Genomic DNA, 14,934 nt, shown 5'->3' on the forward strand with positions numbered 1-14,934 from the left:
ATAACCCCCAGCGCTGTATCCAGTAATATAACCCCCAGCGCTGTATACAGTAATATAACCCCCCGCGCTGTATACAGTAATATAACCCCCCAGCGCTGTATACAGTAATATAACCCCCAGCATTGACAAAAAACAGTTTTTTCTGCAGACCTGGAGCCGCCGTTGCTGTCAGTCATGTGATATTTTGGGTGACTTTCCCGGCTCAAATACCACACTGAGCTGATGCTTTATGGCGATGCTAATGAAGTCCGTTCCGCCATAGACTTCCATTAGTCAGGATGTCAGGCTGGGTGATTAAGACTGAGCCATTCTATTGCTCCCCACAGTCAGTATGATAAGGAGTCGGGGGGTTTAGTAGATCGGGGGTCAGATAACAGAGCGAGAATCATACAAACGGCTGATATGCAGCTGCCCGAAAACATTATATTATGGGGCAAAAACTACAACTGTTTAAAAAACAAAAACAGCGCAAGATCTTTAATCTGGAACAAATGGCGGGAGATCCCGTTTAAGTGGAATTATGTAAAAATAATGTATCAAGCAGGAAGGTTCGGCTCCAGTCCCTTCTCTGCGATCTATAAGACAACCAAGGAAAGTAACGTTCATCAGACACATTTAGATGCAATTAAGCCTTTTGTGTAGCGTAATATAACGCATCTGTCCCTCATTTATCACGTCAGTATTTATTAGCTTCAAGTTAACGTACATTGACAGTTTAACCCTTCGAGCACCAAAGGGTTGCGCGCTGGCACTGCATGAAGCTTTGGGAGCGCCGAGGCGTTGCGTTACGTTGTATCTGCGTTGTGTTTTCACGTATCCTGCGGTGCTGCAGAGTTTACCTGGAGCATAATAAATGCATGACTTGTAATGGTAAATTGCTTAATTAGGGCATGTGATCATGTGGAAAACATGACAGCCGTGCAAAAAACACGACTATTAATACACTGCATGCGCTCGCACCGCTCCTGGGGGCAGGGTAGCGCAGGACGCGCTGTGCCGCGGCACTTATTAAATATGTGTTAGCGTGTACAGGTGATGTTGTAGATTACAACACGGATATCACTTGGTGTTACCTCTAAGGTGCACAACCTAAAGCTCTGTGACAATGTATCTACACAGACTGCATGTTTAAATCCCCTCTACCACTTCTGCTGAAAGGCTGTTCCACTTATCTAGCACCCTCTGAGCGAATTAAAATTTCCTTACATTCTATCAAATCCGTTGAGGCTGTTTTGGCTGCTTTTCTATCCAAACACCTAACAATGCGAGCGCCGATCTCCATCCATTTTCTTTATTAGTATGAAACCTGTTCTTTTTTTTATCCGTTTTTGGAACCTGTGATAAGGCTCATTGTGCTTTTCTGCCCCCCTCCTCCTCATCTCCGTGGAGTTTCTCCCCCGCTTGGTACCGACCGGCACTGGTTTTATACAATGAGGAATGTTGAAAGCGGCTTTCAGCAGGATCAGGACACGGATCCCTGACACATTCACAATGCAGCTTCCTAAATGATTTACTCCAAGCCAGGGGGGGCTGGCACCATTCGGCACAGGATGGGGGTCCCAAAGTAAATGCCCATTAATACTGTGTCACAAAACATTTGCTTAGCAAGAAATGGCTTCTGGTAGAGGCCCAAAAACCTTAAAAACAAACGGCCAATGGGGGAATTAGAAGGCTCAGTATGCCTGCATAGCTACCAATTTTCAGGATGATTTCAGCATTTATCAAAGTGGGTTCCTCGGGGGTGTGGCCTAATGGGCAGCATCATCCATCTGTGCTTACACTCTGATCTGAGTTCTAATCCTACCTATATTTCTGTAGTTGGTTGTATATGCCCATTCCTCTCAAATGTCCCTATTTAGTTTACATAGTCCCTTTTTATGCCCAAAATCCCTAATGCCCCTCTCTCCTCCCCTGATGCCCCTCTTTTCTAGAAGCTCAGGATTTTTGCTAGGTATGAGGGGATCGCAGGGTTCTACAGCCCAATAATGTGTATAGAAACAGCAGGAAACGGCTTTATAAATTAAACGGGGTAAATAAACCCCATTATTCTTCTTCTAAATGCCCCACTCAGTTACACAAATACCCAGCGATAGGGCACATAAGTCACATAAAAGTCTGGGTAAAGCCCCATCTCTAACAATGAGGTTAGAGTTAAATGATTCCAGGTTATTTTACCGGAATGTAGTTTGCCGGTTAGGGTTGTGGCTGTTGTTGCAGGGTAATAGCGGGGCGTGAAACCAAACTATGTGTCAATATATGCCTTTGTTGTAATAGCTTCTGAATGAGAAAGATGAATGAATGAATTGCATCAGGGATCCATTATTTTAGCAATTTAGTAGGCGCAGAAAGCACTTCCCTGTCAGATTATTTTCGTTGAATTGAGTGGCACTCCTAAAGGGTTAATGGCCTCCAGAAACTGGTTGTTTCGGCTCGGTAGCCGCAGCCCCAATTTCACCAGATTTTGCTGTCAAAGTAAATTGTGACGTTTCTTAGGAAACAAACACAAAAAAATGTAATGTTACACGGGCCAGATTTTACAGGATGATGTCATATTTACTTTCTGCAAGGGATGATTGGCACACAGAACCCTGCAGCTGTGATGGACTACAACTCCCATGGCACTCAGCAAGGCTTTGACAGTGTCATTTTTACATTCTAATCAGCCAGCGATAAAAAATATATATATATATTTAATAAATATATAATAAAAATAATAATAATTAAATAATAAAATTTAATTTAACTTTCCATAAAAGTTTATATGATTGAAGCTTACTGATGTTTCCACTTTGGGGACGAAGTCTGTGCCCATGAGAAAAAAAAGGCAATTCACTGCGTTTGAACTATCCGCTGTCCCTAGGGCCGAGAAAAAAAAAAAACTGGAATGCGGCTAAGATTAAGCGAGGACCTCTGAGAGAGCAGCTGGAAGTTGGACAGTGAAATATGTGTCATTAGTTCCCTATCATATGGTCGGGTTCAGTCTAGCGCTCACACACACACGCACACACACACGCTAACACCATGTACCAACACATGCATACCCACACAATCCTCTCCCTCTATCCCTTTCCCTCTCGCAGGCACCACTAACCCTGGGCTCACCCTTGGCATTCTAGCACTGAAAGCTGACAGACATTCACGCTAACACTATACATTAACACCATGTGCCGACACACACTCACACTAACACCAGAGAGTAACACACTAATGCCGTACATTAACAAACACTATAAGACCAAACATACTAACACTGTACACACACACTCACTCTAACACCATACACTTACACACAATCTCTAATATCATACACTAACACACAGGAACTCACTCTAACACCATACACTTACACCCTACACACCAACACCAGACATTTATACACGCTCACTCCACCACCATTCATTGACATATATATATATATATATATATATATATATATATATATATATATATACATATATACATGTCTACTCTCCCTCGCCCCCTCCCCGTCTGCCTTCACTGCTTCTTAAGTGATTATAATAACTACGTTAGACTTGGTGTGATGGCGGCGCTTCCCCTTTAAACGATTTTTTGTTTCACCGACCGCTGTCACATACAAGCGATTTTTGTCAAAAGCACAGAAACGCTTCCCTTCCAGCTGCAAATGTCAAGTTGTGACGGGTGACGTTTGTTCAGCAGGTGTGTCCCACAATGTGCAGCGAGCCCTCGGCTCATAAATGATTCATCGTATTCTGCGTTTTTTATTTATGACAGTAATCGATCGCTTGACTTTTTTACGGGATTGGAGGAAAATACACTTTTTATTTCATTTTACAATGTCTCAGATGTCAGCCATACTGATGCCCGGAGCATTATTTGATGGTTCTACTCGTTAGCAGTGTGAGGCTTGGGGGTGCAGATTAGAATATTAATACCCCCCCTGGTGGGTTGGGGGTATTCCTTTCCCAGGCTGATGGGGGTCACAGCTGGCCGACTGCCCTCCAGCTCTAAACATCATTAGAGATATTCTGTTACATTCGGAGACGGCCGCAGATAATCTTTTTCTCTTTAGTTCCTTAAAGGGGCCGTCCCGCCATCATTCTCACTTTATCCCCCCCTGCATTTGCCCCTTTGCCACCCCAGCTTGTTTCTGTATCTCCCCCTGTGTGTATGTACAGAAAACGCTGCGATTGATTTCAATGAGAGCACTTTCCTGCCGCCAATCAGCCAATCAGAATCTTCCGACCTCTGTGGTGGCTCCAGAGCTGCAGCTTCCACCTCCGGTTGTTTCGGAGGCTGCCAGGGGCAGTACACCGTCCCTTTAAAAGTCACAATTCATTTGTGGTATTTTGGGTATTGCGCCGGGTCATATAATTACCGTCATTTTGCATCAAATTGGCTGAATTTCCTCGTTTCAGGTTCTTAGATTCTTTCTTCACGTGGTTTCCTACCCAGCACCCTGTATAAAATATTTATTTAGTGTCACTTTACTGCGCTGGAGGACACCCAAGTGTCAGAGACGCCGAGTGCCAGAGAACCAGACGTTTAGTGTAATTCCACGCAGCCGATATACCCGGTTTTGGATGCCGTTGCACATGCGCGATTAATTCCACCTTTAGTAGATCGCTCTTTTTTTTAATTATTATTTTCACTTATGTTTTAACCATATAAGAGCAACACAGAAACCTTTCCCCTTTCAGTACGGTAGCAGCCTATCAGTGACTGCGCTCGTGTCACGTGACAATTAAAGGTTCCCATCAAAAATTCTGAATTAAACCAAATTTGAAGAATTATTCCTAGTAAAGTTTTGGTGCTGCATTTAGTTACAAAAATAAGGCCTTTTCTGTTTGTTTTTTTATTGTTTGTAAGTTTTTAAACATGGCCGCTTTAACCCCTGTAAGGGAAGGAGAAGAGCGTGGAACCAGGTGTAAAAGCAGTGATAATAAACCATCGGAATCTGATCCGTTCTCTTTTTTTAAATATATTTTTTAAATAATTTAACCCACGCAGAGTACGACTCTGAATTAACCCTTTGAGTGCTGCCCTTCTCTGGCACTTAACAGGGTTAAATTTAGTAACCTTCATTTTATGTTTCATCCTCATTAGCTCCTTTTTTTTCTTTCAATTAGTTGCTATTTGGGGAATTGTGTATGAAATCCGCCGCCTTCCTTATAGCCTAATTTGCATTTGTTGTTTTGTTTTTTTCTTTTCTTTAATCTTCATTTTCTTTAATCTTTTCTAAATTCTTCACGATGATATCCTTTCTTCGGGTTATTATTTGCTGCAGGTGCTTTGCCCCTTGTCTGTGAAGCGCCTTTCAGTGACGGACAGGGTGAGCAATGCTGCTGGCACTCAAAGGGTTAAAGGGCAGACTGAGTAACAGCACCCAAAATGGAAACAAGTTTTATTTCCCTAAAAAATTCAATTTTTACACAAATTAAGTTTTTTTTCTGTCCTGCCATCTATAAGCCTCTAAATAGAAGACTTGTGATGAAATATTAAAGTTTGTGGCCTTCAAGTACTTTCCATACCAAGTGTCCCTGATTAGTTTAGCCAGTCCCTCTTAGTCCCTGTTGCCCCTCTCTCCTCCCCTGATGCCCCTCTCTCCTCCCCTGTTGCCCCTCTTTTCTAGGAGGTCGGAATGTTTGCTGGGTATGAGGGGATCGCAGGGTTCTACAGCCCTAAAAGCCCCGATAATGTGTATAGAAACTGCAGGGAACGGCTTTATAAATTAAACGGGGTAAATAAACCCCATTATTCTTCTTCTAAATGCCCCGCCCAGTTACACAAATAGCCCCACCCCAGACACGCCTATAACCATACACACCCCAAAAAAGTACCCCTATCATACTTAGAGCATCATGTTATTAGCGGAAATGCAGACGGCGATAGGGAGGAGTTTAATGGTAACCCCGCCCACTTCCTCCTGTCCTTCATCCTCCCTCTTTTTTCCGGCTCTTAGATGGAAATCCCAGTAAGTTTTCGAGTTATGAAAAAGTATTTTACCAAACGGCGCCGCTTTCAACTTGGAAAAGTTATTACTTTTTATTTCATTTCTAATTTAAACGCTCGCACCGACTCTATTACCTTTCCTGCGGATTAAGAACATTGTGCCGAAACGCGCGGGGGAGGGGGGATCCGCAGGAGGCAACATTCAATTAGTTCTTCAATATCGCTACTATTTAAAAACTAATTATACGGCAACAATGAGGTGGAAGGATAGACAGACAGATGACAGAGAGAGAGAGAGAGCGAAGGAGGTAGATGAGAGAGAGAGAGAGAGAGAGAGAGAGAGAGAGAGAGAGAGAGAGAGAGAGAGAGAGAGAGAGAGAGAGAGAGAGAGAGAGGGAGAAAAAAAAAGACAGACAGATAGATAGATAGATAAATAGATAGAGAGATAGATAGATAGATAGATAGATAGATAGATAGATAGATAGATAGATAGATTTTACCCATTTTGCTCCCAAAATTAACCGCTTGAGAACCATGTATTTTTGTAGAAGCCTTAAAAAATATTTTTCAAAGAGTTTTAAAAAAAAAAAAGAGCAAAATTGAATTCCACAAATACTACAAACCTCAGCCGGAATGCGCTCAGTAATAACAAGACATGATGACAGATCTAAAGTCAAAGCCTAATCAATGTAGGAGCCATCAACAAGGGACTATTGGTGGAGACCTAGGGCAGTTGTCTAGTTGAGTCGTACAGTTACTGGTTTGGGTGGTTTGGTATCAGAGTATCGGTCGCAGCAGAGCAATAGGATTAATGTAGCGGTAACTGGGAGATGCCGGTCCCGGCTCGTGGTCTCTGACGTACTAAGTGAAAGCTTCCATTAATCATTAAAATGCAATAATCATTCATGCAGCTCCCTGTTTCTGGTTCTGCGGCGCCACCTGCTGGTCATTACAATCTCTGCAACTTAAAAAAAACTAAATCTTGAATAAAATCAGCTTTCTCCATTATTTTAGGAACCTTAGAGATAAATATTTATATAAAACAGTGGTGCTCAGCCTGCATCTTCATATCAAGCAGCATTGTAAAAGTAAAAGATCTGGCTGAGGGTGATGGTAGTTGTAATCTGTTGGCCATATTTGGTTTTTATGTATTATAACATTGTGAGAAAAATGCTACACACTCATTGGTTGCTCATCGCTGATGCTGCTGTCCCACTTGGACACAACGCTAATTGCACTTCCTATTTTATGCTTTTCTCTAAAGGATTAATTGCATAAAAAAATTGTTTTTAAGACGTTTTTAAAGATATTTTTCAGTTTCTATGACTGCAACCTATCAGCACCTGTTTTGGGGAATTAAGTGTTCCCGGTAAAAAATTCTGAATTTTGAGTTATAACATTGGTAACTTCGGCAGAGCAGGTAGATTTTAGAGTTTACGTGTAAAATAAATTATATTTGGGAATATATTGAATATTTTTATGCGTTTCATATATTATTCACTCATTGATTTTTATATATGTTGTTTTTTTTTCTTTAGTTTTGATGTGGAAAATGGCCCAGCGACAGGACGCAGCCCGCTGGACCCCCAGGCGAGCCCTGGCTCCGGACTTGTTCTCCACGCCAACTTCCCAAATCACAACCAGCGCAGGGAATCTTTTCTCTACAGATCCGACAGCGACTATGACCTGTCACCAAAGGCGATGTCCCGGAATTCCTCCGCCGCAAGCGAACAGTAAGTGGGCTAAAAACTGGATCCTGAAACATTAATATTACACACAAAAAAATCCAATACATACAAAAACAAAAATGGTGGATTTGTGAACAAACAAAACATATAGATGTGGGTAAACGTTTGGTCAAAGCGCAAAAATATAGTTTGGAATAGATAGCAAGCTCCTGCGCTGCCTTATGGAATCTCTTTCTGATGTGAAATTCTGGATAAGTATATTGAGAAGAAAACAAGACTTATAGGCGACCATCGCTGTCAGTCATGTGATATTTTGGGTGACTTTCCCAGCTCGAACACCACACTGAGCTGATGCTTTATGGCGATGCAAATGAAGTCCGTTCCTCTAAGAGAGTCCAACATGGTGATTATGGCCGAGCCATTCTATTGTTCCCCACAGGCAGTATGATAAGGAGTCGGGGGGGGTTTAGTAGATCGGGGATCAGATAACAGAGCGAGAATCATACAAACGGCTGATATGCAGCTGCCTGAAAACTTTATATTATGGGGCAAAAACTACAACTGGTTTCAAAGAGGAACAGCACAATATTTTCAAAAAAATACTTTAATCTGATAATATGAATTAAAAAATGGTGGGAGATCCCTTTTAAGATCATTCCCCTTTCTGTGTAAGTTTGCAGCTCATCTCCTTCATCTAAAATGCATCAATAAATATCTGCACCCCTAAGAAGCTCCATAATATAGTTTTAGCCAGTTTTACAGGTATCCATGTGTTCAAATGCATATACATACTGTATATATAAATATATTACCCCCCCCCCCCGAATTTATACATTTAACATATTGCTGATGGACAGAGGTAAAGTGCTGCCCCCTGCAGTCTGTAGAATGTATAAACTGGCAGAAGGTAATGCACTAGTTATACACCCTATATACAGCAGGGGGCAGCACTTTGCATGTACTTGAATTATTATTATTTATTGTTTTATATAGTGCCATTAAATTCCATGCTTATAAATAAATTGACCACTTTTAGTTTAATTTAAAAATGGAATTTACCAAAATAGTTGAAATTTCACGTTTTGGCCAACTGAGCCCCAAAAGGCATCGCAAAAGAAAAGCCGGCTAAAATCTCCTGTTTTCATTTATCCGTACTTTTTTTCCTATTTCTGTAGTAATAGAAATTTGTCAAATAATTCCAAAATCCTGGAAAATGGAAATTCATTTGTACATTATATTAATATTGATAATTTTATTATTAAGAGGAGGATAATGGTCTTGTTACCATGGCAGCCAATAGACTTGTATTGCTGATTGGGCCATTCCATCGGTTTCCATAGAGATAAAATTATGTTTAAAATTTTGCACCACAATCACTTTTTATAAACTTTGTATCTCTTTGTGTTAAAATGTGACTTTATATATACATTTTTGATGTTTTTTAGGCATGGAGATGATTTGATAGTAACACCCTTTGCACAGGTATGATTTCTTATATAAGTATAAAAATATGTGAATTCATATATTATTACATTAACCACATATTAAGAAATATTTCCAAATGCTTTTATTTTTTGCTTAGGTCTTGGCAAGCTTGCGGAGTGTGAGGAATAATTTTTCTGTACTGACCAATGTCCACGGAGCACCAAATAAGTAAGTTTCCATCTTTTTTATTAAATGCTTTCCTTGATTTTCATAAATATAAAAACTTTTTTTTTAGGAATGTATGCTATTGGAAAATGTGTTAATTCAAGGGCCAACTGTTGTTAAAGTTACCATTATATGAGCATTTGATATATTTGCAGCGGGGGAAGCAGTTTCATTTTACTCCTTTTAAGCGTTCTCAGGAAGTGCTCAGAAAAACAAGTGCAGCGGAAAATATCTTCCCTCTATCTAGTGGAAACAAAATATCCAAATTCCAATTAGCCTTTGTTTAAGACAATAATATTTGTATTCTTACAAGTAACTATGGAATGCTTTTTTATAGACACTTTATTTTGCAAGAAAAAAATATTATTTATCCAATTGCAATAAGTATAATGCTTAATGCAGAGAACAGCCGGATCTAAAGAGCTAACGCTCAAAAACAAGCTGTAGTAACAGCTTCTGTCCACTTGGTGGTGGAATTTTATTGGCTTTGCCTTATCTCATTTAGAGCTTAGTTTAATGTACCCTAAATGAACCCTATGTGAATATGTATATATATATAAAAAAAAAAATATATATATATATATACAGTACTGTGCAAAGGTTTTGGGCAGGTGTGGAAACGTGCTTTCATAAATATACATGTTACTAGTTGATTTTTATCATTTAACAAAATGCAAAGCGAGCGAACAGAAGAAAAATCTAAATCGTATAAATGAACACTGATTAAGAAACAAAAAAAGCGCAAACTATAATAGGTTTTAATAAGTGAATTTAGTAATCCCGAAATCTGTGTCCGTGATGGACTTTACAGTGCGTTAGAAACTTTGTATGTTTTGGACTTCGTGGCAGGAATGTGACCTCATATGGAGCATTTCTGCTAAAGATGAGGTTTGGTTTTTCTATACAGACATTCAGAATAATCCTTCCTTTGGAGCTGTGATTAAAATGTTCAGTCCGGGGTTTAATTCGGCGGACGCCTCCTGCCCTGCAATGTATGGTATATATATATATATGTCATCACCCTCATAAAAAGTCAGGCATGGAACACTCCGCAGATGCACTCGTGGGATGTATCTTGAAACCCCGGTAATTTGTTTTGGCATCGGATGAGCTCCTCATGGTCGGACCAATTAAGGGATGCATTCAGCCGAGCTCTGCCTGTGACTTTGGGTCTGCTTGCGGCCAATGAAAGGATCAGTGAAGTCCGGGAGATCAGTGGTTTTATCTTAACATTATTAATCTGCCAAATAATAAATGAAAGGTTTATGCTCAGAACGCTGCCGGGTTTTGGGAAACTCCTGATCTCTTTAAGATGCTAAACCCATCGTGTCTGACATGCATTATTAAATGAGATGTGAGAGGTAAAGGATCAGACAGGGTCACCTCTGCTGTGTTGCTCTCCACACAGGGTGGTAACTATTAGCCAGGGACCATCTGTGTCCCTAAATGCCCTTTCCCTGGCTGGGCGTCTTGGTTGATTGGTTGATGTACAGGGCTGGTTAACCCCCCCCCCATGTAATATTTGCATTCCTCCCAAAAGGAGGAGAGGCATAAATGTATACATTATTGTAACTTTCAGGGCTGTAGAACCCGGCGATACCCTCGTACCCAGCAAACATTCCGAGCTCCTAAAAAAAGAGGGGCATCAGGGGAGGAAAGAGGGGCATCAGGAATTTGGGTTCCAGAGAGATACTGGACAAACTAAACTGGGACACTTGGGAGGCATACATTTGGAGATGTGTTTAATAAATGAGATGTATAGAAAATGTATACTATGGGGTCTCATCATTTTGGTGAAAGATGCCAGTGGCTTTAAATCAAAGCTGGCCAACACACTTCTTTGGGGGGTTTATTCCTATATGGACTTTAGAGGTTTCTTTGTTATGTGTTATTTATTGTTTAGAAAATTGGATCAATGCCTCAAAATAAGAATTATCCATTAAATACTTAAGTATAAGTAGCCCGCAGTAATAATGAAAAAAAAAAAGTTAAATAGAGTGAAAAAGCCGCACATAATTCTTACTAAAAAGAATACGAACCGCTACCACTTGGAAAGTTATATTAATTTATTACTAGTGGTAATTTGGGGTCAACCATAAAATATCACTTCCATTCTGGAATTTATTGGACTGATGGCTATTATCAAAGCTGCCACCAGGAGGCGCTCCACACCAACACATGATAAAGCACATCATGGATTTTATCTGTTGGGAAATTGGAGCGTCCGGATTTAATTCACCGTCACAAGGTCAACGCTAAATTTGCCTTTTTTAAAAAAAACAGTCAGATTTAGGCAACGTCCTCGTTTCCATAGGAGTAGCAGGAACCGTTATAGGTCTAGGCTGTACTCACAATTGCGAGCAGGGCCGTCTTTCCCTAATGTATGGGGTCGTCTTAGTCGGTCAGTTCTAGTTTTGTCAAACCCTTTGAATGTAGGGACTGTTAGGAACACTGCAGGTATTGTTGGTGCTATACAAATAAAATATAATATTAATAATAATAATGTGGATATAAGAAATCAGCCCCAGGTTCTGTTCTTCTAATGACCTTGACCTGGGATGCAGCAAACATATAGATATAAATATAATTCACGCAATAATACAAAACTAGGTTCTTAGTAAATTGCATCACCCACTGATAGATTATAAAACTCTATTTTTATATATACTCTATATTTTTATAATATGTTACAGAGTAAAAATGAATCCCAGGATATATAGAAAAAAATATATACATTAACTTAAATGTTAAAGACAAGAATATATAAATAAAATTAGATCTACAGGAATGCTGTGTAAATATGTTGTTTTATGATCATTTATAGGCCAAATAATTGGCAAGTGACTCAAAGAAGCCTCCAAAATTGTCACCAGAGGCTGATCACAGCTGAGATGGCTCAGGGACCCTGTATAGTATATAGTATAGTATAAATATAATGTATCTTTACCCATCCATCCCCATCTCTCCAGATCCATATAAAAAAACTGCAAAGACAGAAATATTAATATGTGAAATGAAACCTCGATGGTACAAAACAATTTGTATATACCACCGTTCAAAGGTCTGAGGTCACGCAGCTGTTTTCATGGAAAACAAGAACATTTGTGGCTGTAACATAATTACAAAACGGTTTCCTAATCATCAATCAGCCTTTTAAACTTAAACTTGGATCAGCGAACACAACGTGCCATCGGAACACAGGAGTGATGGGAGTGATAAAGGGCCATTGGAACACAGGAGTGATGGGAGTGATAAAGGGCCATTGGAACACAGGAGTGATGGGAGTGATAAAGGAGCCATTGGAACACAGGAGTGATGGGAGTGATAAAGGGCCATTGGGACCCAGGAGTGATGGGAGTGATAAAGGGCCATTGGAACACAGGAGTGATGGGAGTGATAAAGGGCCATTGGAACACAGGAGTGATGGGAGTGATAAAGGGCCGGTAACGGACTCCCTTAATGGCACTTGCACTTTACTACATGGAACTATACTTTGGGGCCGTATTACGAGTTTTGGGGCCAAGGGGAGCAATTGCAAGGATGGCGTGGGGCAGTAGGAGAAGCATGCAGCAGGGTAGCGGGGTGGAATGGGGCAAGATGCTCCAGGTTCACTCTAAAAGTGAGGCAAGAACTTGGATGAGATTCATTAGAACTTTAACCATTACTTTACTGACATGCAGTCGCCATAGACCCCCAAAAATTAACATTACTCTTAAAGTACACTTTGCTCACACCCTGCACACACACACATTGTATCTTCTACTTAGAAGATAAAATGTGCTTTTCCACTTAAAATGTTCACCTATACTTTCTGAGATTTGAGGAATTCTGCAGTAAATTGGGGTTTTCAACGCATTGGTTTATTTCAGTAATATTTGTGTATGCGTGTGATGAACTTTATGCATCACTAAGACGATATAACACTATATTTATTAGTATTTAAAAAGTGTCTGAAAAAAAAACCGTTTATCATAGAAATAACAGGAAATGACCACGTGACTATACCTAAATTTGTTATATATATATATTTTTAGATGATTTACATTTTCCCTTTTTCTTCGCAGGAGGTCGCCTATGACCAGCCAGCCTCAGCTCACCAGAGTTAACATACAAGGTTAGTAGCGGTTTATTCATTAGAACGGCCGAACGCCAAACCCTTCCCAGAAGTCATTAATTATGCGAAAATTTCGGGGAATGTTTAATTATCATGTTGCACCAAAGCAGGCAGGGATAGGTTGTTGCCATAGAAACTAAAAAAGCTTCTCAGAAGTTTCTGCATAGTTTTTATGTGAGTAAATATTCAGCGTAAATAACAGAGTGACGGATCTTCCAAGATTTATTTTATTAACATTATAGAGAAAGTAATTACCGTTTTCCGTATGGGGAAATTAACCCTTAGGGCATGCAAGATTATGCGTGGAAGGGTTAAAAAAACTGATTTTCCTACTACCTACTACACAGCCCATTAAGGTGAGAGTAAGCAAAATATTACAGGGTATGCACACATAAGGAGGGGTTACATTTATATAATTGATATAATATTTACATAATATACATTTATATTGTTTATATCGGGGGGGGGTTGCAGCAGTATAGGCACCTGTGACATCACAATCCCTGATCCCTGCATGCCAGCAGGGATTGACTATGGAATTTGATGGCGCTATATAAAACGATAAATAATAATAATAATAATAATAATTGACGTTTTCTACCAGCATGCTGCCGGCCGATTATACGATAGATCAGCTGGCAGCATGTTGTCACTTTAACTTATAATGTATCCACATTGGCTATCATCGTAACAAGCAGCCGCATCTGTTGCCTGCTTTATGGACCCTAACGCTGCCGAAAGGCAGTGATCTGAGTTTTTTATGATCACTGAGAATCTCCTGACCAGCATCCCTCTCTTCTCCCCAGACTCACGTTTAAGAGTAAACTCAAAGCAGTCACCTTTATGAGACGGCAGCCGAAGTCTCTCCAGGGTCTAATTGAGAAGCTCAATGAGCTGTCCTTTTACAGCGCAAAATATGGGCAGCCCAGATGGTCCGAACGGTCCTTATCTGCCTTCAAATTATTTTGTTTCCAAGGCTGGCCATTGGCTTAGCAGCTGGCAGGCAGTCCCACTACACTCTCACGCTCTCTCACACTCTCTTTGAATGTCTCCCTAACTTCTCCGCCGACCACTTCCACGTCCCCGTCTCCTTGCCGCATAGCTCTGTTTCATCTTCTTGTTCGTCGGTCTTCTTTCTTCGCCCGCTGCTCCAAAAAGTCTTCTTTCTTCGTCCGCTTCTCTGTGGACAACTGGTCATGGCCTCCTGGTGAAGTTCCGCAAAACTGTGTTGCCTCCGGACACGGTCTCCTCCGATTGGTGGACTGGGGAGAGATGGAGATATGCCCCCTTGTCTCGTACCATGGGGGACTGTTGCCCCCCTGGACATGCAGCCCTAGTCCTAGGCCAGAAAAAGTCACTGCCTACCTGGCAGATGCTTTAACCCCTTAAGGACAATGAGCGGTCCCTAAACCCATTGAAAACAATGCATTTTGAGCCCGTACATGTACGGGCTTTGTCATTAAGGGGTTAAAACAGCAAAAATCTTAAAATCTATGATACAATCTTGACATTGGATATCAGGCGATCTTCAGGGGCTGAGCAGATGACATC

The 14,934-nt window shown here is 40.6% G+C and overlaps 1 protein-coding gene across 3 annotated transcripts in view; it reads left to right on the forward strand.

Moving 5' to 3' along the window:
• PDE4B (phosphodiesterase 4B) overlaps positions 1-14,934 on the forward strand; it is a 131,527-nt gene that overhangs the window by 70,811 nt on the left and 45,782 nt on the right. For all 3 annotated transcript variants that reach the window (XM_053470019.1, XM_053470020.1, XM_053470021.1), the window contains 4 exons: positions 7,470-7,664; positions 9,065-9,101; positions 9,202-9,272; positions 13,334-13,383. In XM_053470019.1, the coding sequence (XP_053325994.1) occupies positions 7,470-7,664; positions 9,065-9,101; positions 9,202-9,272; positions 13,334-13,383 (353 nt within the window). The remainder of the gene's footprint in view (positions 1-7,469; positions 7,665-9,064; positions 9,102-9,201; positions 9,273-13,333; positions 13,384-14,934) is intronic.

The sequence above is a fragment of the Spea bombifrons genome, chromosome 6 (assembly GCF_027358695.1).
Source record: "Spea bombifrons isolate aSpeBom1 chromosome 6, aSpeBom1.2.pri, whole genome shotgun sequence".
NCBI lineage: Eukaryota > Metazoa > Chordata > Amphibia > Anura > Pelobatidae > Spea > Spea bombifrons.